The following is a 25,527-nucleotide window of genomic DNA, read 5'->3' as shown; positions in this document are numbered from 1 at the left end:
GTGAAATGCTTTAAAAACTTGGAGATTTTCCAACAAGTCTAGCTAACAGGAAACAGAGGGTAGGCATAAATGGGTCTTTTTCTGGTTGGCAACTAATAAACTAAACTACAGAAAAGATATCCCCCCTTTATTTCCTAATATGGCAATAAACCACACAGTGTTTATACGTTACAGCACACTCTTCACAGAATCGGGGTCTTTACAGGAACCAGTCAAAAGTTGCTTCCAGCAGGCTTGTTTTTCCCTCTTTCACCAGGCTCCTTAGGCTTATTGTCAGGCAGAACTAGTAGGAGGGTCACCTGCTCCATTTTACCTTGAATTAAAGGGAGTTTAAAACATAACCATCAAACCTTGCATTCGTAACAGTGATAGTATGGGGGCACTAGTTAAATCTGGATGTAAGTAACTCCTTTTATAAAGTCAAGTACTGTAACTTTTAATTAACATAGAGTGTGCATAATCATACATGTGTATTGCGAAATGAGTATTATGTTATTCATTTATGAAGATAGTTTGCTAATTCAGCTATTGGCATAGTTTCATACAGCAAAAGCTCCTGCTAAGCAGTAAACCATAGAGAAAAAGAAATCCCAGCACTTAAAGGTTCAATATCACTATTAATTTTATTGCACGTCATTATGCTCTCTCCTAAGAATTACATTTAACACACATGCCATATAATTATATGAAGGTATATTTTTAATGATGTTTTGCATGATGATAATATATTTATAATAATGAGCTTAAAACTATCGGAGTGTCAACTTGCTCAGTTAGTTACATTGCTAGAGATTGTGGCTTCAAGTCCCAATCCAGGACTTGAGCTTGAACTCTGAATGGCATTTCAGTGCAGTTCTGAGCAAGTACTGTGTTGTCAAAGCTATTCTTGAATTGAGATGTTTCATTATATTCCTGTTGGCTATTGCAACTAGTGGGTGGGTTGTAAAGAGAAGTAGCACTAAAAAAGAGAATGGAATTCACCTGGTATTCTGGCTATCAATTCTCCCTCTCCGACCAATTGCTCATTTCTGTTTATGGGAACTTAACTATGCTGTGCACACAAAAATGGCTGTATTTATCTACATAAATCGTTACTTTTTTTTGGTAAAAGGTTGAAATGTCTATTTTGTGGGTGAAGAGCGTTAGCATGCTTTGAGCTTTTGTGCGCTAGTTTGCTTCTCATTTTCAGCTCACATCGCTGGCTAGCAACAATGCAAAAAAAAGAGAGCCAAACGTGTAAGTCTTTCCCTGTCAGTGCACAGCCTTTCCATCGACAAGGCCTCAGCTGTTGTGACACATGGAAACTGTGTCCCCCACAACCCCAGGCTAAAGCTTCAGAGGAACTCTGAAGAGATTTGGCGCCAAGCATGCAGTGTTCAGGTTACTAGCATGTGGACATGCCCTGGTGCTCATGAACCAAACTCCACTGTCTTGTGGGATACCGCAGGAGAGTTGAAGGCTCGGGGAGTAAACTGTGACAAAAAATCTGGAGTGGACACCAAAGGTGGACTGACATTGAAATATATAATCTTTTTAACAACAACTGCAACCAAGTTGGTGCCAAACACACTACTTTGTATTCCTTTGGACTCAACTGGGGAGGTTGCAAGGAGGACCCTGACATTTGGGCAGCCCAGGGTCTCCATAAATTTTGTCCTGGCTTGGACCTGGGAGAGGCCACTTCAGTTTTGCTGCGGAGTGTTAAATAAGATGGGAGACAGCGATTAAGAGTGATAAGCGCAACTCGATTGACATTGAGAACAGGTGCCGAGGGCTGTCTCCGACGTGTTCCACTGGTCAGCCACCACCTACCCTAGTCGGTCAGACAGAAATTTCGTGAGCTTTGCCGGTAACCACAAGCTATGTGTAACTAACACCTTTCAGAACAAATCATGCCTGAGTGTGTCCTGGAGACATCCAAGATGAGGGCATTGGCACCAACTGGATCTGATGTGTCACTCTCTGAACAGTATTCTCAATTCATGCAGCGACCCCAGTGCTGACTTGGATTTGATCATTCCCTGGTGTGCACTAGGGTGAAGATGCAACCCTTGAAGCTTTTTCATTCAAAGCAGAAATGCCATCCTTATATCAACATCAGCCATGCTGCCTACCCACAGACTTGATTGACCAGCATTCCTGCATAGTGTTGAAGTAAAGTGGGACATACATCAAGACAGCATCTATAATACCACAGTCTCGACATATGGAAAGCAAGAACAAGAAAATGCTGACTGGTTCAAAGGTTCCATCATAATGATGATGACAATCATTGAAGCCCAGCAGTCGCTCTCATTAATTACAAGAGAGAAGCTGTTTCCACTTGTGAAAGGATCGAGAATAAGTGGGCACAGACTTAAAGTATTTAGTAAAAGAAGCAAAAATGATACGAAGAGAAACTTTTTCTGCAGTGAGTGGTTAGGGTTTGGAATGCACTGCCTGATGGTGTGGTGGAGGCAGGTTCGATTGAATATCATGAACTCTTTAATCACAGAAAATGGTTCATCTTCAAGGACTAAGAACATTCTGAAAGAATTTGTGTTAGAAAGAAACTGTTTCTTAAAGGTTAATGCAGGACTCTGCTTGCTATTCCTGGAAAAGCCATCTTTTACAAGAAAAGATAAGTAAGCAATTTTAAAAAGCTGGTAACCTCTTGACCCTGGTGGACTGTGTACAAAGGGAGTCACAACTATTTAAAAGTTGGTTTTGGTTCTTCTTTGAGAAGAAGAAGGACCAACTTCTTGTGAAAAGAAGACAGCAGCCTTTTTGTAGCCCAGAGCCAGTCCACAGCCAGGGGTGAATATAAGCTGCACCTAAGTTTGTTCCATGTGCTGGAATTGAGTACCTACAAGTATTCCTCAAGTCCACCTGGAAAGCAGTGCAAGAGTCATAGACTGTTTAGAAGATCAATGCTGAGACACTAACTGTATAACCCGGACACCATTTCAAAAACTCCACCATCTCCTTTTCCCTTGAACTATTAACTTTTAACCTTTAGCATAATTCCTTTATTTTTATTTTTTTTTGTGTGTGAGAGAGCGAGAGACTTAGGGTATCTCGAAAGAGTAATTGGTGTACTTTCATATTAATACTGTATGTTAATAAGGTTTGCCTTTCTATTCGACTAAGACTGGTTTTATAATAAATTTGTTGTTTATTAAAAGAAGCCAGGTTAAAGTCTCTTTTATTCTGGGTAACAGCAGTGAAGGCAAAGGATAGGCTATTTTGATGAGTGAATCTAACTTTTAAACGAATAGTGTGACCTGTGGAGTAGTGGGGCTAATCAACCCATGTACTCCTCCTGCCCTGGTCGTAACATGAAGCATTCAAAAGGGAATCGGACTGTTTGTTATCTGAAAAGGCAACAGAAGAGTATTAGGTGAATTGCTCATTTGGAGAGCCATTGCAGACACTATGGGCCAGCTGGCCGCCTCCTATACTGCAACAATTCCGTGATCCTCTAAGATCCAAGTGGAAAAACTCTGAATGCACTAAAAGCTGCTTGAAATAAAGTTAAACAGACTGCTGGGTGGTGTGCCACTGATTACTGGTTACGGCACTATTGAAGAACCGCTGGATATTCTATCACGGAAAATGTATTAAGGGATCAAAACAACAACCGGCCTATCAGCAAAGAAAACAGCTCCACTGAAAACCAAGGAAGGGGAGGTCATCATTGCCTGCAGTAAACAGTTGGAGTGATGGGTGAACACTACCTTGAGTTGTACTCTGGGGAGAACACTGCCACTGAGGAAACTCTAGACACCATAGAAAGCCTGCCTGTCATGGTGGAGCTGTATATCGAACTCACAGTGGAGGAGCTTAGCAAAGCTATTGACTCATTTGTCATGGACACATCTCCAGATGCTGATGCTATACCACCTGAACTCATCAGACATGGGAAACTGGCACTCAAGCAGCATCTGTGTGAGCTTCTGTGACTTTGCTGGATGCAGTACTCCAGAATATGATGCAAAGATTGTGATCCTGTACAAGAACAAGGCAACCAAAGTGATTTTCAACAACTATTGAGGCAGCTCCAAGCTGAGCATGGTGGGAAAAGTATTTGCCCATGTGCTTTCAGAACTGAAAGATCTAAATTGACATGATGATTTCAGCCTGTCAGCTTCAAGAGAAATGCCGTGAACAAAGACCGTTATGTATTGCCTTCATTGATCCCACCATTCGACCATGTGAGCAGAGGCAGACTGTTTAAGCTGCTGCAGAAAATTAGCTACCTGATTGAAGCTGCTTAATGTCGTCATCTCTTTCCATGACAACGTGATGGATAAGGTCAGCTATGACAGGGCAACATCAGAACCCTTTGAGACCTGCATTGGGCTCTAACAGGGTTGCGTTCTGGCACTGATACTTTGGCATGTTCTTCTCATTGCTGCTGTTATATGTCTTCAGGTTATCTACAGAGGGTGTGTACTTATACCAGAACTGACAGAAAGCTGTCCAGACTTGCTCATCTGAGATCCGAGACAAAGGTGTGCTCATTCACAGAGTGTTGCTCCACCCTGACGATGCTGCACTAACATTTCATACTGAGGAACACCAGCAACAAATGGACAGATTCTCTCTCACATAAAGAGCTTGATTTGACCAGCAGCATCAGGGAATCAAATATCATGGTCCAAGATTTTGCCACACTGCCATGTATTATCACTGACAATGTGATAATGGAGGTTGTTGATAGCTTCACCTAACAAGGCTCCACAATCTCCAGCAATCTGTCACTTGATGCTGAAATCAACATGCGCATTGCAAAAGCTGCAGCTGTTATGTTCAAGCTAAGTAAAAGTGTGTGGAACAACAACAGAAACCTGTGAACACCACACTGAGAGCCTACCATGCCTACTTCTTCAGCGCACTCTTCTACAGTGGTGAGACCTGGATAACATATGCTAGGCAGGAACAAAAGCTAAATAGTTTCCACTTTTGCTGTCTCAGATATATCCTCTAACATCTCCTGGCAGGCATGGTCACCAACTCAGAGGTCCTGGAACGTGCCAATTCCATTAGCATGCACTCATTGCTAAGCCAATGATGTATGTTTTTTTAGTCTTTCATAGGATGTAGGTGTTGCTGGCTAGGCCAGCATTAATTGCCCATCCCCAATTGCCCTCGACAAGGTGGTGGTGAGCTGCTTTAAACCGCTGCGATCCATGTGATTTAGGTATATCCACAATGCTGTTAGGGTGGGAGTTCCAGGATTTTAACCCAGCGACAGTGAAGGAATGGCGATATAGTTCCAAGTCAGGATGGTATGCTGTCTTGGCCATGTTTATTTGATAGATCTATACCCAAAGATACGGTGAATTACCACTGGGTCATGACCTCCTGGGTTTCCATACATCCACTATGAGGACACCTGCAAATGAGATATGGAGATGGTGGATATTGACATTGACAACTGGGAGACAGTTGCTGACAGTTTCAAAGGGCATTGGAAAAGGCAAGCAGAAACAAAAAGCTAGCTGACTGAGAAGAGGGTCCAGAGAAAACAGAGGTCAGTGAATTGCACACCTTCTCATTCCACTGTTTCCCTTTACTCATAGCAACTGCAGCAGAGATTAGCATGTCAGGCTGTGGCTCCTGATCATCACCTGCTGCTGCTTAACAGAGTTGACCACCATGGCGCAAGCCATCATCTTACGAGATGGGAGGTTACCTCATAAAACAAATAAATATGAAGCACTTTGTGACATTACTGGAACATGTGATTTATTTTCCTGTTATATAAATGCCCATCTTTTGACATTCATGAAGGTAACAGAACCTCTCAGATGAATCTACTATACTTCACGTGTCCATTTATAAGTTTCTGTAACCTTGCTGCACTTATTTCAGAAATGCACTTCATTTTGAAATTTAGGTATTAAGAATTAAATCACTTTTAATATACTAATGTGATTTTGTTTTTCATTTTCTGTTTTTAGATTTGTCGTAGACTAAATGGTGTTCGATTTACAAGCTGTAAAAGTGCCAAGGACCGAACAGCTATGTCGATCACACTGGAACAGTGCCTGATCCTGCAGCATGAGCATGGCATGGCTCCTCAGGTCTTCACGCAGGCCCTGGACTGCATGAGGAGGTAGGCTTTCATTTGTTGGCAAGCCATTCAAAGCTGCACACATTGATTGTGGAAAGATGCAAACTGCAGAAAAGTAATTCTTCAGTCACGCAAGGATTTGTAAAGCAGGATGCAGTGAATTGCACTCAGAAATGGGATGTGAAAATTATGTAAATTATATTTATTACAGTAAGCTTAACTAATCCTAGTGCTGGGGCAACAAAAACGTATCTCTGAAGGAGGTTTATGCAATTACAGATTGTAGATTAGAAATGAACAGGGCTGACTCCCAATACTTCCTGCTTTGGGCACATTTGCTGCTTATCTGCCCCCTCCATCTGGAGCACTAACCTGTCCTTCTCTTGTGGTGTACCACATTCCCCTTATTATAACGGTGTCCATGAATGTGCATGAATTTCAAGATGCTTTTTGTGTCTTCCTATGCCCTCACTACCCATCCTTTGACTGCCTTGTTGGTCCTGCCCCTTCTCCAATAAAACTTATTTGCACCCAAACACATGCTTGCTTCAAGATTTGTTGGGTTGTGACCATCCACCTCACCTTGGTGAACGTTTCTCACTCCTCTTCCTAACCATCTCCTTCAATCCCTTCTCCTGCCACTAGCTATAGCTTCTAAAAAGATGTAGAGTGAGCTAATTATAGGACTGTAGATCAGCAATGGAGTATTTTTCCCAAAAGGAGATTGTAAATTTGCTGAAGAAATATAACTTTAAAAAAAAATCTATTTTGAGCTTCAGAATGCTGCCGATAAAAAGGATAGTAGTAAACTAAGATTTAAGTGTATTTTTTTTAAAAAGAAAATCAGATTTCCTTTTCAGGGCTGATATCAGGAAGCACTTCATACAAAGGTTGGTGAAGCTGTTGAGCTTAGGTCGGTTAAATTCTAAACAGATTTTTGTTGCATCAAATTGAATGTTGGAATAGGGTGGAGGGGGCTAAATGGCCCACTCCTGTTTCTATGTTCCTACACTAAAGGAGAGCCTTCACTTCAGGCAGGTCTCTTTACCCTCGACCTGCTGCAGTGATGCAGCTAGCAGGGCTAACCCTTCTATGTCTTGGACTAGCTCCAGTCAACTCAACATCCTGGAACTCCCTTCCTAACAGCACTGTTGGTGTACCTACACCACATGGACTGCAGCGTTTCAAGAAGGCAGCTCACCACCACCTTCTCAAGGGCAACTAGGGATGGGCAATAAATGCTGGCCCAGCCAGCAAAGCCCACATCCCATGAATGAATTATGAATTGAATTAATTATTAAAGTCATCACAGCAACTTCACGTCAGCCCAGGAGTTGATACACTCGTGCCTAGCCTCAGAAAGGTATGCTACTGGCAAAATATGTGGTTATACCCAGGTTGGTAATATATGGCATCTGTAACACATTGGGAACTTTCTATAGCTGAAATTTCTACATATATAGTTTTTAACTGGTTTGCAGGATAACAGTGTGACCCTATTTTGATCATTTTTGTTTTTTTTAAGGTTGTAAAAGCATTAGCTTTAATATACTGAAAACTGAGTTAATTTACTGTATTAGAATAATCATTGACAAGGGCAGTTCAAAGAAACCATTATTTCCATTTTTCAAAGCCTGTAGGATTTTGTTATTTAATCTGACTAAATTGTAGAGCAGGCCAAGTATTGTACATGATAACCAACTGTCACCAAAAGTTGGCAAGATGCCAGCGCATGACTACTTTTCTGAGAACTCGTTAACTCCTGACTGAAATTAAGGTTAAATACAAGCTTATTCATACAAGAACTAAAAAAGTGTAGTTCCTCCCACAACCCCCACATATCCAGCTGCAGACCACAAATTTCTCTGGTCCCTCCTCTTAACTCAGCCCTGTGACCCTAGGGATCAGCCTTACAACCTGGTGGGAAATTGAGATGCAGTTCCTCTAAAAAGTGATATGATCACTTTGCATTTTCTTTTAAAAAAAAATAATTATTTCTCTATATATAAAAATTAGTGCTTTATATAAAAGGGCTATTATTAAGCATTCAGAAGCAGCCAAAACCAGTGCTTGAAAGCCACAAAGGTAATGAGTTTTAAGTTGCATTGATGGAAACGCCCAAAGAGAAATTCATTTTCTTTTCAGTTTAAATATAATTTTCCCTTCTGTTCCTATTCAGTTTACTTTTTACCCCCTCTCCCACCTCACCACAACCACCCGCTGCATTCCCTGTAGAAAATGGTCATGCAATCTGTAGGTGGATCAGGACGTATATAGTTCTGTAACTGTTGCTAGGAAATGAAATGTTAGAGTGTGCTGTGAATTGACCATATTATAGAGTGGGCTGTTTGCCAGCACGTTTGTCTTGCAACCATGTTATAAAACAGTTTCCAGTGGCAGACAAACTCTCATGGACCAAAATAAAAACAGAAAATGCTGGAAACATTGAGAGGCTCTGGGGAGAGGGAGAAGCATAGAGTTAATGTTTCAGGTTGATAATCTTTCATCAGGAATGGTTCCTAAGAGCCAGAATCTTTGCTCTTGTGCATACCACTTTTTTGGTTAGTGTGCCCAAGGTTAATAATTAACTCAAATGAGGATTCATTGATCACTGAGGAACTTGGAGGATGCTCATCATTGTCTTTTTCAACAAAACCTGAACTTATATGGCACCTTAGAAAACATAGTAAAATGTTCCAAGACATTTCATTTTTTTTTCAACCATTTACAGGATCTGTGCATCGCTGGCTAAGCCAGCATTGATTGCCCATCCCTAATTGCTCTTGAGAACGTGGTGGTGAGCTGCCTTCTTGAATTGCTGCAGTCCCTGTGGTGCAGGTACACACAGTGCTGTTAGGGAGGGAGTTCCAGGATTTTGACCCAGCGAAATTAAGGAATGTTAATATTATTTCCAAGTCAGGATGTTGAGTAGCTTGGAGAGGAACTTCCAGTTGATGGTGTTCTTCTGGATGGTAGCGGCCGTGGGTTCGGAAGGTGCTGCACAAGGAACTTGCAGAGTTTCTGCAGTGCATCTTGTAGGTGGTACACACTGCTGCCACTATGCGTCGGTGGTGGAGGGACTGAATGTTTATGGATGGGGTGCCAATCTGGCTGCTGTGTCCTGGACGGTGTCAAGCTTCTTGAGTGTTGTTGGAGATGTACTCATCCAGTCAAGTGGAGAGTATTCCATCACACTTCTGACTTCTGCCTTGTAGATGGTAGATAGGCTTTGGGGAGTCTTGTGGTGAGTTATATGCCACAGGATTCCTAGCCTCTGACCTGCTCTGTAACCACAGTATTTATATGTCAGTGCAGGCCTTGTTGCATTTGGACATGAACTATTTCAGTATCTGAGTCGCTGCAAATAGTGCTGAGCATTGTGCAATCATCAGCGAACATCCCCACTTCTGAAAGGAAGGTCATTGATGAAGCAACTGAAGATGGTTGGGCCTAGGACACTACCCTGATGAACTCCTGCAGTGATGTCCTGGAGCTGTGATGATTGACCAACAATGAGAACCATCTTCCTTTGTGCTAGGTACAACTTGAACCAGCGGAGAGTTTTCCCCTGATTCCCATTGACTCCAGTTTTGCTAGGACTCCTCAATGACACCCTCGATCAAATGCCACCTTGGTGTCAAGGGCAGTCACACTCAACTCTGGAGTTCAGCTATTTAGTCCATGTTTGAGCCAAGGTTGTAATGAGGTCAGAAGCTGAGTGACCCTGGCAGAACACATACTGAGCATCGGTGAGCAGATTATTGCGCTTGATAGCACTGTTAATGACCCCTTCTATCACTTTACTGATGATGGAGGGTAGACAGATAGGGCAATAATTGACTGGGTTGGATTTGCCCTGCTTTTTGTGCACAGGACATAACCTAGGCAATTTTCCACATTGCCGGGTAGATGCCAGTGTTGTAACTGCACTAGAACAGTTTGGCTAGGGGTGCGGCAAGTTCTGGAGCACAGGTCTTCAGTATTATTGACGGAATTGAACAAAATTTGACACCATGTCACATGTGGAGACATATAACATGTAGCCAAAGGGAGAAGTTTTAAGGAGAGTCTTAAAAGGAGGAAAGAGACAGAGAGAGATTTAAGGCAATGATTCCAGAGTCTAAACCCTCAATAGGCCAAACAGGAATGTGTTAGAATAGTCAAGTCTAGAGGTAACAAAGGCACGGATGAACAGTTTAACAGCAGTTGGGTTGAGGTGGGACAGGATTTGGCAATGTTATGGAGATGGGATAAGCCAGTCTTAATGACACAGACATTGGGAAGAGGCCATCTTCGGGCCAAATATGACACCGAGGTTGTGAATAGTCTAGTTTAATCTCAGTCAGGTGCCAAGGAATGGAATGGTGTCAGTGTCTAGGGAACAGAATTAGTGTCAGAAACCTAAGGTGATAGTTTTGATCTCGATATTTCACTGGAGGAAATTCCTGCTGATCCAGTGTTGGATGTCAGACATACATTCTAACAATTTAGAGACAGAGCATGGGTCGAGAAAAATGGTGGTGAGGTAGAGCTGGGTGTCGTCAGCATGCATGTGCAACCTGAGTTATTTTTGGATAATGTCGCTGAGAGGCAACATGTAGATGTGAAATAGGAGGCGGCCAAGGACAGATAAAGAGGTAATCACAGAATCACACAGTACAGAAGTGGCCCTTCAGCCCATCGAGTCTGCACCAACATGTGAGAAACACCTGACCTACCTACCTAATCACTTTTACCAGCACTTGGCCCATATAGCCTTGAATGTTATGACGTGCCAAGTGCTCATCCAGGTACTTTTTAAAGAATGTGGGGCAACCCACCTCCACCACCCCAGGCAGTGCATTCCAGACAGTCACCACCTTCTGGGTAAAAAAAGTTTTTCCTCACATCCCCCCTAAACCTCCTGCCCCTCACCTTGAACTTATGCCCCCTTGTGACTGACCCTTCAACAAAGGGAAACAGCTGCTCCCTATCCACCCTGTCCATGCCCCTCATAATCTTGTACACCTCGATCAGGTTGCCCCTCAGTCTTCTCTGCTCCAGCGAAAACAACCCAAGTCTATCCAGCCTCTCTTCATAACTTAAATGTTTCATCCCAGGCAACATCCTAGTGAATCTCCTCTGCACCCCCTCTAGTGCAATCACATCCTTCCTATAATGTGGCGACCAGAACTGCACACATTACTCTAGCTGTGGCATCACCAAGGTTCTATACAACTCCAACATGACCTTCCTGCTTTTGTAATCTATGCCTCGATTGATAAAGGCAAGTGTCCCATATGCCTTTTGCATCACCCCACTAACATGCCCCTCCGCCTTCAGAGATCTATGGACACACACGCCAAGGTCCCTTTGTTCCTCAGAACTTCCTAGTGTCATTGAATACTTCCTTGTCAAATTACTCCTTCCAAAGTGTATCACCTCACACTTTTCAGGGTTAAGTTCCATCTCACTTATCTGTCCATTTGACCATCCCGACTATACCTTCCTGTAGCCCAAGACACTCAACCTCGCTTTTAACCACCCAGCCAATCTTTGTGTCATCCGCAAACTTGCTAATCCTACCCCCCACATAGTTACCTCTGTCGTTTATATAAATGACAAATAATCGGGGACCGAGCACAGATCCCTGTGGTACGTCACTGGACACTGGCTTTCAGTCACTAAAGCATCCTTCTGTCATCACACACTGCCTCCTACAACTAAACCAATTTTGAATCCACCTTATCAAATTACCCTGTATCCCATTTGCATTTGCCGCCTTTATAAGTCTCCCATGTGGGACCTTGTCAAAGGCTTTGCTGAAATTCATATAAACGACATCAACTGCACTACCCTCATCTACACACCTGGTCACCTCCTCAAAAAGTTCAATCAAATTTGTTAGGCATGACCTCCCTCTGAAAAAGCCATGCTGACTTTCCCATGGTGTGGCAGCAGGAAGAGAACTCATTGTGGATTATTCTCTGGACAGATAAGAATGGAACCAGGTGAGTGCAGTGCCATCGAGTTGGATGACTGGAGCAGATTTTGCGTAAGACTGTATCAAAAAATATCGCCAGGTCAAGATGATAGGAGGGATTATTTGCCCTGTCACAGTCACATGGAATCATAGAATGTTTACAGCACAGAAGGAAGCCAGTTGGCCTATCGATTCCATGCCAAGTGTCATTTGTGACTCTGATAGGAGCGACTTTGGTATGGTGGCAAGGGCAGAAACCTGATTGGAGGAATTCAAACAAGGCATTCTGGGAAAGGAAGACACAGATTTGGGAGGCAACAGCATGTTACATAGAAATTAGGAGCAGGAGTAGGCCATTCAGCCCTTCGAGCCTGCTCCGCCATTCATTATGATCATGGCTGATCAAGCAACTCAATATCCTGCTCCCGCTTTCTCCCTATACCCTTTGATCCCTTTCACCCCGAGAGCTATACCTAACTCCTCCTTGAAAATAACTACTTTCTGTGGTAACGATTCCACAGGCCCACCCGTCTCTGGGTGAAGAAATTTCTCTTCATCTCAGTCCTAAATGGTCTACCCCATATCCTCAGACTGTGACCCTGGTTCTGGACTCCCCCACAGGAACATCCTGTATCTATCCTATCTAGTCCTGTTAGAATTTTATAGGTTTCTATGAGATCCCCCCCTTATTCTTCAGAACTCCAACGAATATAATCCTAATCGACGCAATCTCTCTTCATATGTCAGTCCCGTCATCCCAGGAATCAGTCTGGAAAACCTTCGCTGCACTCCCTCTATAGCAAGTACATCTTCTTCAGATAAGGAGATCAAAACTGCACACACTATTCCAGGTGTCGTCTCACCAAGGCCCTGTACAATTGCAGCAAGACATCCCTGTTCCTGTACTCGAACCCTCTGGCTATGAAGGCCAACATACCATTTGTCTTCTTTACCGCCTGCTGCACCTGCATGCTTACCTTCAGCGACTGGTGTACAAGGACACCCAGGTTTCGTTGCACATTCCCCTCTCTCAATTTATAGCCATTCAGATAATAATCTGCCTTCCTATTTTTGCTACCAAAATGGATAAGCTCTCATTTATCCACATTATACTGCATCTGCCATGCATTTTCCCACTCAGCTTGTCCAAATCACACTGAAGCATCTCTGCATTCTCCTCACAGCTCACCCTCCCACCCAGCTTTGTGTCATCTGCAAATTTTGAGATATTACATTTAGTTCCCTCATTTAAATCATTAATGTATATTGTGAATAACTGGGGTCCTTGCACTGATCCCTGTGGTACCCTAGTCACTGCCTGCCATTCAGAAAATGGCCAATGACGTTGGAGAGGAAAAGGAGTTTGGAGATGGGATGTAGTTTGCCAGGATATAGGGGTCATTGTTGCTCTTTTGAAGAAAGGTAGAAAGTAACATGTCATTATATTAATGGTTACAGACAGAACTTCCTGGTCAAGTATATTTGCAAGGTCAGTAATCCAAAGAAGCCAAAAGATACAGCAAGATATAAAGAACAAACCTTAAACAGCAGATAGTATTCATTCACAAGTGTTAAAATATTGTGATTACTCACAAATATGTTTTTGATTCCAAATGTGCTATTCACCCTGTTGTCTGCTGAAGGAATAACTACCATAAAACCAGTAGTTCTATTTAAGTTACAACTTGGATAGAACATGTTTCACTTAAATCCCTGGATTTTGAGAGAATCTAACATCGAAACATCACTCCTTTCCCTCTTTCATGTTGGACAGCAAACAAAGCAGAAGTCTTAGTTCTGATTCTCAGCTTTGACAGCACCCCACACCCCTAAAGCAGTCACTGGCAGCATGAAGCTACATTTTTGTCAAAGGCTGCTAAGAAGGTGAAGTTACAAGTGCCGGGTACACAGGAATTAACCTTGGAAAAATACAGCTGCATGCTAACCTATGAGAAGCAAGGAAAAGAAAGTTAGACATTCATTAAATATTGATCATGTTGCTGAATTAATACATCTTGTCAACAAATAGCTAAAAGATCCTCCTGATTTTAGGCAGTGCAAGGTGAGTTACAGTTAGCTTGGGTTAGGAATAGGAAAATTTATTAGCATTCTTGCCCCGGTTGGTCTCCAGCAAATCCTGTTGGAAGTATGCTTATCTATATGTCAGATCAGAACTTGATTTGAGCTCCCTATCATATCTTCTATAAATAACCCGCCAACATTTATTTTCAAACCTCACACTTGAATGTCTACCCTTAAAATCTAATCCAGTCTGTAATTAGCAGTTACTGGAAAGTACAGTGTCAACAGGCTAAGTTTGTTCTTTCTTGCAGTCTAGACAGGATAAACTCACTCTCAGCTGTAGGAGCTATGTAGTTAATTAGCTAACTGGTTGAACCTGGTTACTGTAGACCCAGTTCAGTTTGCTATAAATTCAGGGTTCTTTAGTGCAGCCTTGGCAAGTGGAGTGCAGCTGACAAACTGAGTGAAGACTTGGAGTTTGGTGAGAGGCGAGTTCAGAGAAGATGTTCGTTTCCTTTTCCTATCTTTCTCACCCCATAGAAATGATTCTTGCTTTACTGAGGGAAAGGAGCTAGCTGTTTGATGAGTATCTGGTAAGTGGATAAGTTATATTCTATCCCTAAGGTTTAAAATCGTACACAATTTGGTGGTAAAGTTAATCAAATATATAAGAAAGCAACATTAAATAAGTGATTAATATAATTAAGTAATTATTTAAGGTATATTAAGAATGGCAAGACAGGTGATATGTCAAGGTTGCAACATGTGAGTGCTCCTGGATAACATTGTGATCCAGGGCAAACTCGCCTGCAGTGTTTGTGGCTTGAGGAACCTCGGTTCACTCATTGAGCTGGAGGCTGAGCTGTAGACTCTGTGACACATCAGGGATGGGGAAAGTTACATGGATGCTTTAAGCCAGGAGGCAGTCAGGATAGGGTCTTCTGATTTGGTCAGTGGCCAAGAACAGGAGGGTATGACAGAGTGAGGCAGGTAAGGGGACCCAGAGGGCAGGAGTGTGAGCCCCTGCAATTGTCCAATAGGTTTGAGGTTCTCTCAGTTTGTTTGGATGAGAGTGGGAGCTGCAGGGTGGATGAGCAAACTGACCATGGCACCGTGGTACAGGAAGCCATCCAAGTTGGGAGAGCAAAAAGGAATGTAGTGGTAGTAGGAGACAGTATAATAAGGGGGATTGACACTGTTCTCTGTAGTAAATACTAAAAGTCCAGATGGCTTTGTTGCCTGCCCAGTGTCAGGGTTCAGGACATCTGCTCAGGGCTGGAGAGGAACTTGCAATGGGAGGGGGAGGATCCAGTGGTTGTGGTCCAAGTGGGTACTAACGATATAGGATGTGGAAGGATGCTCTATTTGGTCAGTATGAGGAGCTAGGCACCAAATTAAGAAGCGGAACCTCAAAGGTGGTAATTTCTGGATTATTACCTGAGTCACATGCAAATTGGCATAGGACAAATAAGATTAGAGAGGTGAATGCGTGGCTTAAAAGCTGGTGTGGGAGAAGTGGGTTCTGGATTGTGGGGCACTGGCACCAGTATTGGGGAAAGTGGGACCTGTACCAATGGGGCGGTCTACACCTAAACTGGGGCTAGTGTCCTCGCAAGCCGCCTAACTAGGGAACTAGAGAGGGTTTTAAACTGAATAGTGGGGGCAAGGGATCAAATTTGGGGAGATGTAAACCAAGGAGTAGAGACCAGGCAAGAGAGACAGGCACAGAAACAGACTGTGACAGGAAGGGACAGTGAGTACAAATCTAAGAGTAAATCAACAGATAAAGCTTGACACTACAAAAATAAGGACAAAGTTAAAGACTCTGTATCTAAACACACATAGCATTCAAAACAAAACAAAAACCAGATGAACTGATGGCACAAATAGAAATAAATAAGTACGACCTGATAGCCATTACAGAGACATGGCTACAGGATGACATAGATTGGGACCTGAATATTGAAGGGTACATGACATTTAGGAAGGACAGGAAGTTAGGAAAAGGTGGAGGAGTGGCTCTGTTAATTAATGATGGTCTGAGCACATTAGAGAGTGATGACCTAAGTTCAGGAAACCAGGATGTAGAAGCAGTTTGGGTTGAGATGAAGAATGATAAAGGCAAGAAGTTGCTTGTGGGAGTGGTGTACAGGCCTCCTAATTGTAACTACGCAATAGGACAGAGTATAAAAGAAGTAAAACAAGAGATTATGGGAGCTTGCCAGAAAAGTACAGCAATAATCAGTGGGATTTTAATCTAAATATAGGCTGGAAAAATCAGATGGGCAAAGGTAGCATAGATGAGTTCATAGAATGTTTTCAGGATAGTTTATTAGAACAGCATGTTCTGGAGCCAACCAGAGCGCAGGCTACACTAGACCTGGTTTAGAGCAACGAGATAGGATTAATTGATAACCTCCTAGTGAAGGCACCCCTAGGTAGCAAGTGATCATAATATGATTGAAGTTTACATTGATTTTGAGGGAGAAACGAGTGCATCCAAGCCTAGTGTTTTAAACTTAAATAAAGGTACTTATGAAGGCACGAAAGCAGAGCTAACTAAAGTGAACTGGAAAATGAAGTTAAGGGATATGTCAATGGAAGTTCAGTGGTATACATTTAAAGGGATATTTTAGGATATATACATTCCAATAAGAAAATTTTAAGGGGTGGGCCCACCATCCATGGTTAACTAAAAAGTTAAAAACAGTATCAAACTTAAAGAAAAAGCACAAAGAGGGTGGCAGGTTAGAAGATTGGAAAAAATTTAAAGAACAAAAATGACAAAAAGATTAATAAGGAGGGAAAAATTAGAGTGCGAGAAAATGGTAGCTGGAAATATAAAGATGGATGGTAAGAGTTTCTATAGATGTTTAAATAAGAAAAAAAGTGAACATTGGTCCTATAGAGAGTGCATCTGGGGAATTGATAATGGAAAGTAGGGAGATGGCAGGCGAATTAAGCAGGTATTTTGCTTTGGCCTTCGCTATGGAGGATACAAGTAACATCCCAGAAATAGCTGTAAATCAGGAAATGGGAGGGAGGAAAGTTACAATCACCAGAGAAGTGGTAATGAGCAAATTATTGAGGCTACGGGCTGACAAATCCCTAGGCCCAGGTGGACTTCACCCTTATGTCTTGAAAGAAGTGGCTACTTCAGTTGTGAAGAGGTCCTAAGAAGGCTACAAAGTGACATAGGTAGGTTAAGTGAGTGGGCAGAGATCTGGCAAATGGAGTATAGTGTGGGCAAATGTGTAATTGTTGGTTTTGTCAGGAAGGATAAAAAAGCTCATTATCTAAATGATGAGATTCAGAGGGATCTGTGTATCTTAGTGCATGAATCACAAAAGGCTAGCGTGCAGGTACCCAGCAGGTAATTAGGAAAGCTAATAGAATGTTATCATTTATTGTGAGGGGAATTGATTATAAAAGTAGGGAGGTTATGTTTCAGTTGTACAGGGCATTGGTGAGACCGCATCTGGAGTATTGTGTACAGTACTGGTCTCCTTATTTAACGAAAGATGTTAGAAGCAATTTAGAGAAGTTTTACTAGACTAATACCAGGAATGGGCAGGTTGTCTTATGAGGAAAGGTTGGATAGGTAAACCTTGTATCCACTGGAATTTAGAAGAGTAAGTGGCGACTTAATTGAAACCTTTAAGATCCTGAGGGGTCTTGACAGAATGGATGTGGAGAGGATGTTTCCTCTTGTTGGAGAATCTAGATCTAGGGGTCACTGTTTAAAAATAAGGGGTCGCCCATTTAAGACAGAGATGCGGAGAATTTTGCTCTGAGGGTTGAGAGTCTTTGGAACTCTCGTCCTCAAAAGGTGGTGGAAGTAGAGTCTTTGAATATTTTTAAGGCAGAACTGGATAGATTCTTGATTAACCAGGATGAAAGGTAATTGGGGGTAGGTAGGAATGTGAGGTTGAGGTTACATTCAGATTAACCATGATCTTAATGAATAGTGATGCCAAGTGGCCTACTCCTGCTCCTAATTTGTATGTACGTGGTAAGAAACTAGACAGTGACTGATTACCATGGATTACGTCCCAGTTAGGAGGCAATACTTGTAAGAAAGAGGGAAGGGAGAAAATTTGAAGAAAAACTTACATTCGCTGTTTAAGCGCCTCTCTCGCTGGAAATCAACCTATACTGAATCAACCTTTGCTGACCCAATAGATCTCTACTCATTTAGCATTGTTGTATAATTGGGTACTAATTGTGTAACTAGTGTTCCAAGAAATATTTGTTTCAATTTAAGACCTTTGTAAAGTTGTTAATCAATTTTCAAATATTTTGTAACAGAACCAGTTAATTTAACCTGCCAATTCAAATATAAATAACAGAAAATACTTTTATTACATCATTTGATGAGAATTGAACAATGCTTATCTTTAGTAGCAAATTGAGAGTGGATTCACTTTGTAATTGAGAGTGGATTCACTTTATGTAAAGAAAAGGGTGGGCTTTTTTTTAAATTACAAGCCAGTTATCAATTGCCTTTTTATACTAAAATGTTTTTATATGGTAAAGCAGAGCAGGGGTTTAAAACTGCATCCTCACACAGTGACTTCACAATCTTGGACAGATAGGACATTTGCTAGTGCTATGGATCAATTTGAAGCATGATCTTAGACAGATAGGACATTTGCTAGTGCTGTGGATCAATTTGAAGCATGATCACTGATGGTTATGGCTGAAGTTTCTCTCCCAGTGAATAGTTTGGATATTCCCAAATATCTAGGTTTGGATGGCATGGCTGCTGTCATGGTGGTGGGGTGGTGGGTAGGGCTATGAAGGGTGTGTTGGAGAAGCGGAAGGAAAGAGAATGGAGGTGGTGCAACAGCACTATATATGGAAGCACCACTGCATGGTGGCAGAAGGTGTTTCAATTACTAGTTTTTTCTACTTGGTGCTTCCCACAGAAGAAAAACTGTATTTCTATTCTCAGCTTTGGTTCCGTGTGGAAACACAAACTGGAGGCCCGTTACCACCCCACAGGATCATTGTCCTCTGCCCTGGGCTTACTAGTGGCTGACTCAGGAAAGGCCTTTGCAAAGGCATGGCTTCATATTATCCATTCTGCAGCTACACCTTCCAGGGAAACTACAGCAAGAAGAAAAATAAATAAAATAAAGGAATCTGTGTCTTTTTTCAGAGCAGTGTGTAATTTAATTACTGTTGAAAACTGGAAGAAGTAATTTTTAAAACTAATTTTTCCATCAGCATTTTTGCATTTAAGTTTAATTAGGAGATCCACATGCTTGAATGCAAGAAGTAGCTTGATAAGATGGAATGCTATGCTCAGATGTAATCTTCATTTATCTGACATAGTCTATACAAAAGAAACTCTTCTGCAGTTTGCTCTCGTTCCATTCGCTCTGTTCACAGCAGCAGTGAAGTTGCTTATTATTTGTCCATCAGAGCTACATGAATGTGACTAAAATTAAGGAATTGTCTAAGCTTTTCTTTCAGTTTTTATAGTCATTTATGCATCATTCATCAGTTTTGTTTTATATGTTTTACAATATCATCAACATGTAATCCTTTAAATAGCGCTCAAATATTGAAAACGTTTCAGCACTAATTAAGGACATGTTCTAAATTTGCTGTACATCTTTAAGAAAGGATAAGAACACAGTAAATGGCCCAACACCAACTGTGGTTGAACCTTGTTTGCATTCACTGAAGTTTTAAAGTTAGTTTTATTGTGTACCTTGTCTCAAAGTTTCTTGTAGTTTTCTTATCCTTTCTCTGTTTACCTGTTATTTAACCCTGTCTCACCTAAATATTTCAGAGGGGATTTTAGGTCATGATCTAAATTTCTCCAACTAAATGATTGCCCTTTATTCTGGTGGATAACTAAATTGTTTAAAGAAACATTCTGACTATTATAGTTCTACATAAAGTTAAGATTCATACTTCAACTCCAGCCCTCACAGATTTCCTATGTTTGTGATATTGGTATCGTAAACATTTTTCCAAATTCATAAGAAATCTTAACAGCATTCTGAAGAATGCAAGAAACAGAAACCAAAGAAATCTGTTCAGCATATTGTGACCTGCAAGGAAATTTCTAGATACATTAAAAGAACAGCTTCATTTCTGTGGCAACTTTGTATAATTTATTTTCCCTTTGAAGGTGAGAACGGGTTAAATACGAGGATGGTTATTCACGTTCAGTTTGCTTGTACAGTTTGAAGCATGATCAGGCATGACAGAGTGCAGCATGTACTTGACACATACAGACTGAACATGAGAAACCATTGTCATTCTTTCTGAATTTTCAACTTTTCTCTTTTTTTCTCTTTTTTCACTCTTTCTCTTTCTAATGTGTTAATTTTGTCACTCTTCTTTTCATTTGCTGGTTTTGATGCTTCCCTTTCTAATTTCTCTTGTATTTTGTATCTCTGTGCTTCATTTCAAAAAAACTTGCTCTCTCTCTCTCCTGCCCCCCTTCTGTTTTATATATTCTTGCCTATTCTTTTTATGCTGTGTTTGCTGCATGCTTGTTTTGCTTTCTTCCAACAACTCTCCCCCCACCACCCCCCCAAACCAACCCTCTCTCCCTCTGCCATTTCCTACATTCTCCCTTTTCACAGCATTGGAACGCGGGAGGTAGTCACACAGAAGAACTTGAGTGGCCTGGTGCCCATCCGTGATTGCAGGCTTGACCCCAGCCTCCTCTATTCCATCCCTTTGCTTGCTCTTAGCCCCAATTTAATGATTGTATGCGTCTTTCTGAGCCTGGCGTATCTGCTGGCCAGATTTCGATGCCAATGAAGAGAAGCCATTTTTTTTTTAAAAAGTTTAAATAAAAACAAGTTTAGCTACTTGTTGCTCAGAAGCCACTGAATGGAAGGATGTGCAATAGAATTGTCCACCTTAAAATATGCCTTACAAATGTCATACTTTACACTGTACTTTATGTATATATTTTATCAAAGCTTAAAACAGAGGATGTATGAAAACTTCTATTAACTGTATACATTAAAACTCTTGTAATAGAAGCATATGACCAGTACCTCAGTTTCTTGAAATATATCTAAAATAAAAGAACAGCGCATATATTGTATTTTCAAGAAATTTATTTAATCCCTTTCTACACATTCTAGTGCAGTCATAACCTTTCTGTTAGCTGTTGTGTGACTGTTCTATTGTAATGTTCTTTTTGTGTTGAGTCCTGAAACCACGGCACTTTCTTGGAAGAAACCGCATAAGTGGTAAAACCTCTTCAAAACTGCTTGTCTGTATTTAACAAAATAAAATTGTATTTAAAATTTTGAAATACTACAATAACCTTTTAAAATGTATGTTGGCCATTTTTGAGATAACTTGCTTCGTGACTTATGTGACTTGCTTGCATAAGAAATGCTTTACCATTAAAGAAAGATCTGTTCAAACATCTGAGCAGATATCACATGACAACTAATTTGCTTGTGTAAATACAAGGCATTGCTGTACTGCATTCTGCTTCTGCCTTATTAGCACACCCATTTAGTTTGTAAATCAATAACATTTTCAGCTTGGTTTAGATCTAATGCAGCATTGTGGAGGAAAACCAGGGAAGTGGGACTAAGTGGACAGCTTTTTTCAAAAAGTCAGCACAGGTGACCCAAATGGCTACCTCCAGTGCTGCATTTTTTTAAACCAAATGCTCTATTGTAGCAACTTGCACTTTTTTTTTAAAAGCCTATATTCTCCTCTTGAACCTTCTTCCAAAGGCAGTGTCCCATCGTTACATAAACAGTCTCCAAGACCTCACCAACATACCCATTCTTAATGTAGAATGGAATGTTGATGGGCATTTGACTGTGAAGCCATTGGTCCTACCTTAATGTGTCACCCATGTATTGTATTTCTAGCAGAAATCACTAGCTAAAAGTCAGAAACAGGAGCCCTGCTGATTTTCCACTTCCCTAACCTTGAGCCACCAAAGTGATTTTTTTAAACACCCCAAATGTTGCTAGTTATTTCAGTACACACTGAAGATCAACCATGCAACCTCCTTCGTCTGTGATTCATGCCCACACTGGTCAGTACATTTATCTATTAAACATAAAGTGCACTTAGCTTTCATGCAAAAAGGAGTTGATTTTGAAGATGACTCCTCTCTCCTGGCAGCTCTGACTCTATCAGAAACTTTGCATTGGGCTGCCAGTATTTCCAATGCCATTCATAAAACAGCAAACTGATAGTATTTATAGTCATTTTTATATATTTCAACTGCCAACCTGTAATTTGTGGAGTGGACATAAGTATTTGATGCTAATCTAAACCATTGATGTAATTCTGAAGAGAGGCATCTAATCAAAAATGATTTTGGGTGTGTTATAATTCGATTCAAACCTGACTTAGAATTAGCCTTTTTAAAACATGACGGGTACAAACCTGAGCAATCTAATACTAGTCTGTAAAGCACATAATTACATTATCACCACTCACCATTCAGTTGTCCCTTTTAATTAACCAAATACTCATCTGTCATTGTCTTAAGAGTCTTTTTTTGGTATCATTTTTTCTTTGCTGCTATCATTCTCTGTACTTGTTTCTTCCCCAGCGAGGGATGTCGTCGAGAAAACACGATGAAGAATGTTGGATGTCGCAAGTACGCGTTTAATATTCTACAATTGAAGGCTTTTCCAAAACATTACAGGCCACCAGAAGGAACCTTTGGAAAAGTCGACACTTAAAAATAGGAAAAAGACCTTAACAACATGTTGATTCCTGTGAATGACTATTTGTTTATAGTGATAGTTGTGGGGCTTTTACAATGAAACATGTATAGTGAAGATAGCTGTCAACCAAAAAAAAGTAGCTTGTTGAACAGTTAAATGTTTCTTAAAGATGTAAATGTTCCACAGAATCATTTAATTTGGCCTCTTTCCTCTGTATATGTAGAGCATGCTCTTATGACTAGTTTGTCAATATGTAATATAGTACATGATAGAGTAGATTGTGGAGTTACCAGTTATAAACAATCTGTGAAAAAAAAGGTTAGAAGCACACAGGCAAGAGAGGTCCCTCAAATACTCAGTGAAAACAGTACACTAGTTAGGCAAGTGACCATTGGTATTGTGCAAAAGTGAGGGTAATTAATTCCAACTCCATGCACATTTCAGTTGGCTTATTAGGTAGAGACTTAGTTTCATGTTTTACAAAGAACAGAGTATGAATTTTGAAGATGTGTTCCTTTGCTATTTTTGGAAGTGACAGAAATATTTGCTTGAACTTCTCAATTTTCAGTCGCCAATATAGATAAACCCAAACAACATGTGTATTGTGTTTACAGTTAGACTGCCCACGTCAATGACAATAGCTCCTGCTTTAAAGAATATCTACTAACGTTTCTGTTTTCTATTTCAAAGCCGTAAAAGCACAGGCTGGTCATGTGTTTTTCAGAAATGTGTACTGTTTAGTCACTGTCAGATCTGAGTTTTGGCCGAAGGCCATTAGGTTTATACAAGAAATAACATTGTGATTCCAGAAAGAGAGAAAGGGAGTTTTTCTTTTTCAGCGTTTGCCCTGATGTTGCAAAATTTGAATGCATTAGAACATAAAAGTCAGGGATAAGGAAAGGCCTTGCAACTCATTAAAGCCCTTTTCTCTGCCCTACCCCAGCATCTCTCACATTAGGGACATACAAATTTGCTTTAAATGTTTTGCCACCATTCCAGTTTCTGCAACCAGTTCCCTTTTATATTTGCTGCTCAGTAATTATTTGTTAGCCATTATCATAAGGCAATCCATGTTGCTTAATATTGAGCCTTATCCCTTTATCCCCTTGTCCTATTTTATTTGATATGCCCTTGTATAAAATATTTTACTTCTTTTGGCTTCATTATATTATTGTATTCTTATGACTGTGAGATCAGCTATAATTTATCACAACCAAGAAAGGAATGCATGTTGAAGCTGTTGGTAATAATTGATTAAACAATATTTTGTCAGACCTTTTGTACTTCCATGCAAACATGCATGGTTGCTTCACAGCACTTTTTGATTCCTTGTGCAAAGGATGTCCTGAAATGCATCCCAGCTTTGAGAGAGGTGGGATTGTCTAAATGCAGCTCACATGGATCACTGAAGAGTAATATTATTGTTAAAGTACAGTTTGAAAAATTAGAATTTGGTCTGTGGCATCTAGAATGCAGTACATACCTGCCAGTCTCCTAACAATGGTACACATCCCAAGTGCTTCTGTGTAGGTATATGCAATTAGACAATATACATCAGTTAAAGTTGTATGAACTTTCACATTTAAAGGCACAAACTTGCATTGCAGCTCTGCTCTTAAAAGTAATATGGGGTTCTTGTACGTAAAGCCCCAAATAGATCCAGTAAAATGCATTTTTATTGCACTATTTAATTTTGTTGAGGGGATGACACATGAGGTTTATTTATAAGGTTTACAAAATTTTTAACCTTTTTATGTAGAATGTATTTGTTGCTGATTTACAAGATGCAAGAGAAAGTTGACACAAAGTAATTTTACTGATTGTTTTTTCCTGTTAACTTTGCTCCAAAAGTGTTGCATTGCATATACAGATTCTCTCCAGATACTATATGGGACATAGAATTAAGAAACTCAAACACATCTCTAACATCATTAGAAGACCAAGCAATCGGAATGGAGATGTAAATAGCTCTACAGGACGTGTGCTCATTTTTAATTTAGTTTGCATCTTTTCAATAGGGTAATTTGTGCAACGTTGGAGTCTTATTTCAATTCAAAAGCAAGTGTCAAAAGTTTCTATAGGTAGAAAATGATCTGCTTGGAAAACTAAAAGCGTCATAATTGAAAACATTGTAATAGAAGAAAACTAAGTTGTACTTGTACACACTCAATTATGTTGTATTATACTGGTAAAGTTTGCCAATTCTGTAAATTAACAGACATGTAATGCATATCTTATTAGCCATGTAGACTTGGGGATGCAGTTATGGTTTAAGTGACATTTTTTAATGTATATAATGTATATGAAAATATCATTCCGTCCAAAACTGTTTCATGTAATCTTTTTACAAATTTTATTTATTTGTTTGCAGTATCCAAACTGTTATAAGCTTTTTACCAGTTGAATTATTTTTGTTTCCTCTGATCACATTAGATTCAAGTAAGCTGTATAATGTGCTTCTCCAAGTGCTCATCAATGGTATGAAATATTAAATGAAACTGACAAGTTGCTTGTGTTCAGTTGTGCTACAAGTCTTTGTTATAAAACAGTAATAAGTTGAAAGTACTTCAGGACAACTTGTTCTATTCTGATCTTGTGTTAGGCAATGTTTTAATGTTGTATTGAAGAAATATTAAATCATATCAACCCAGCAGCCCTAGCTTCAATTCAGGGTCTGTCCTGAATGATCTGATTTCGGTCCAGGCAACAGATCAGATACAGCATTTGGCCTCTGTGTCTAAAATCAGCCAAGGTTATCATGGCAATAACTCCTGATAGAAAGTGTGCATGTCTGAGTTAAGTTT

At 40.5% G+C, this 25,527-nt stretch overlaps 1 protein-coding gene across 9 annotated transcripts in view; it reads left to right on the top strand.

Annotated features, from left to right (window-relative positions):
* LOC121284005 (inositol polyphosphate-4-phosphatase type I A-like) overlaps positions 1-25,231 on the top strand; it is a 229,675-nt gene extending 204,444 nt beyond the window's left edge. For all 9 annotated transcript variants that reach the window (XM_041198901.1, XM_041198900.1, XM_041198904.1 and 6 more), the window contains 3 exons: positions 5,946-6,100; positions 22,606-22,653; positions 24,575-25,231. In XM_041198901.1, coding sequence (XP_041054835.1) covers positions 5,946-6,100; positions 22,606-22,653; positions 24,575-24,746 — 375 coding nt within the window. In that variant the 3' untranslated portion in view covers positions 24,747-25,231. The remainder of the gene's footprint in view (positions 1-5,945; positions 6,101-22,605; positions 22,654-24,574) is intronic.
* Positions 25,232-25,527: the final 296 nt, after the last annotated feature.

Source organism: Carcharodon carcharias, chromosome 11, assembly GCF_017639515.1.
Source record: "Carcharodon carcharias isolate sCarCar2 chromosome 11, sCarCar2.pri, whole genome shotgun sequence".
Taxonomy (NCBI): Eukaryota; Metazoa; Chordata; class Chondrichthyes; order Lamniformes; family Lamnidae; genus Carcharodon; species Carcharodon carcharias.
Note: the sequence above shows the minus strand (reverse complement) of the source record. Positions and strands in the feature narration are given on the sequence as shown.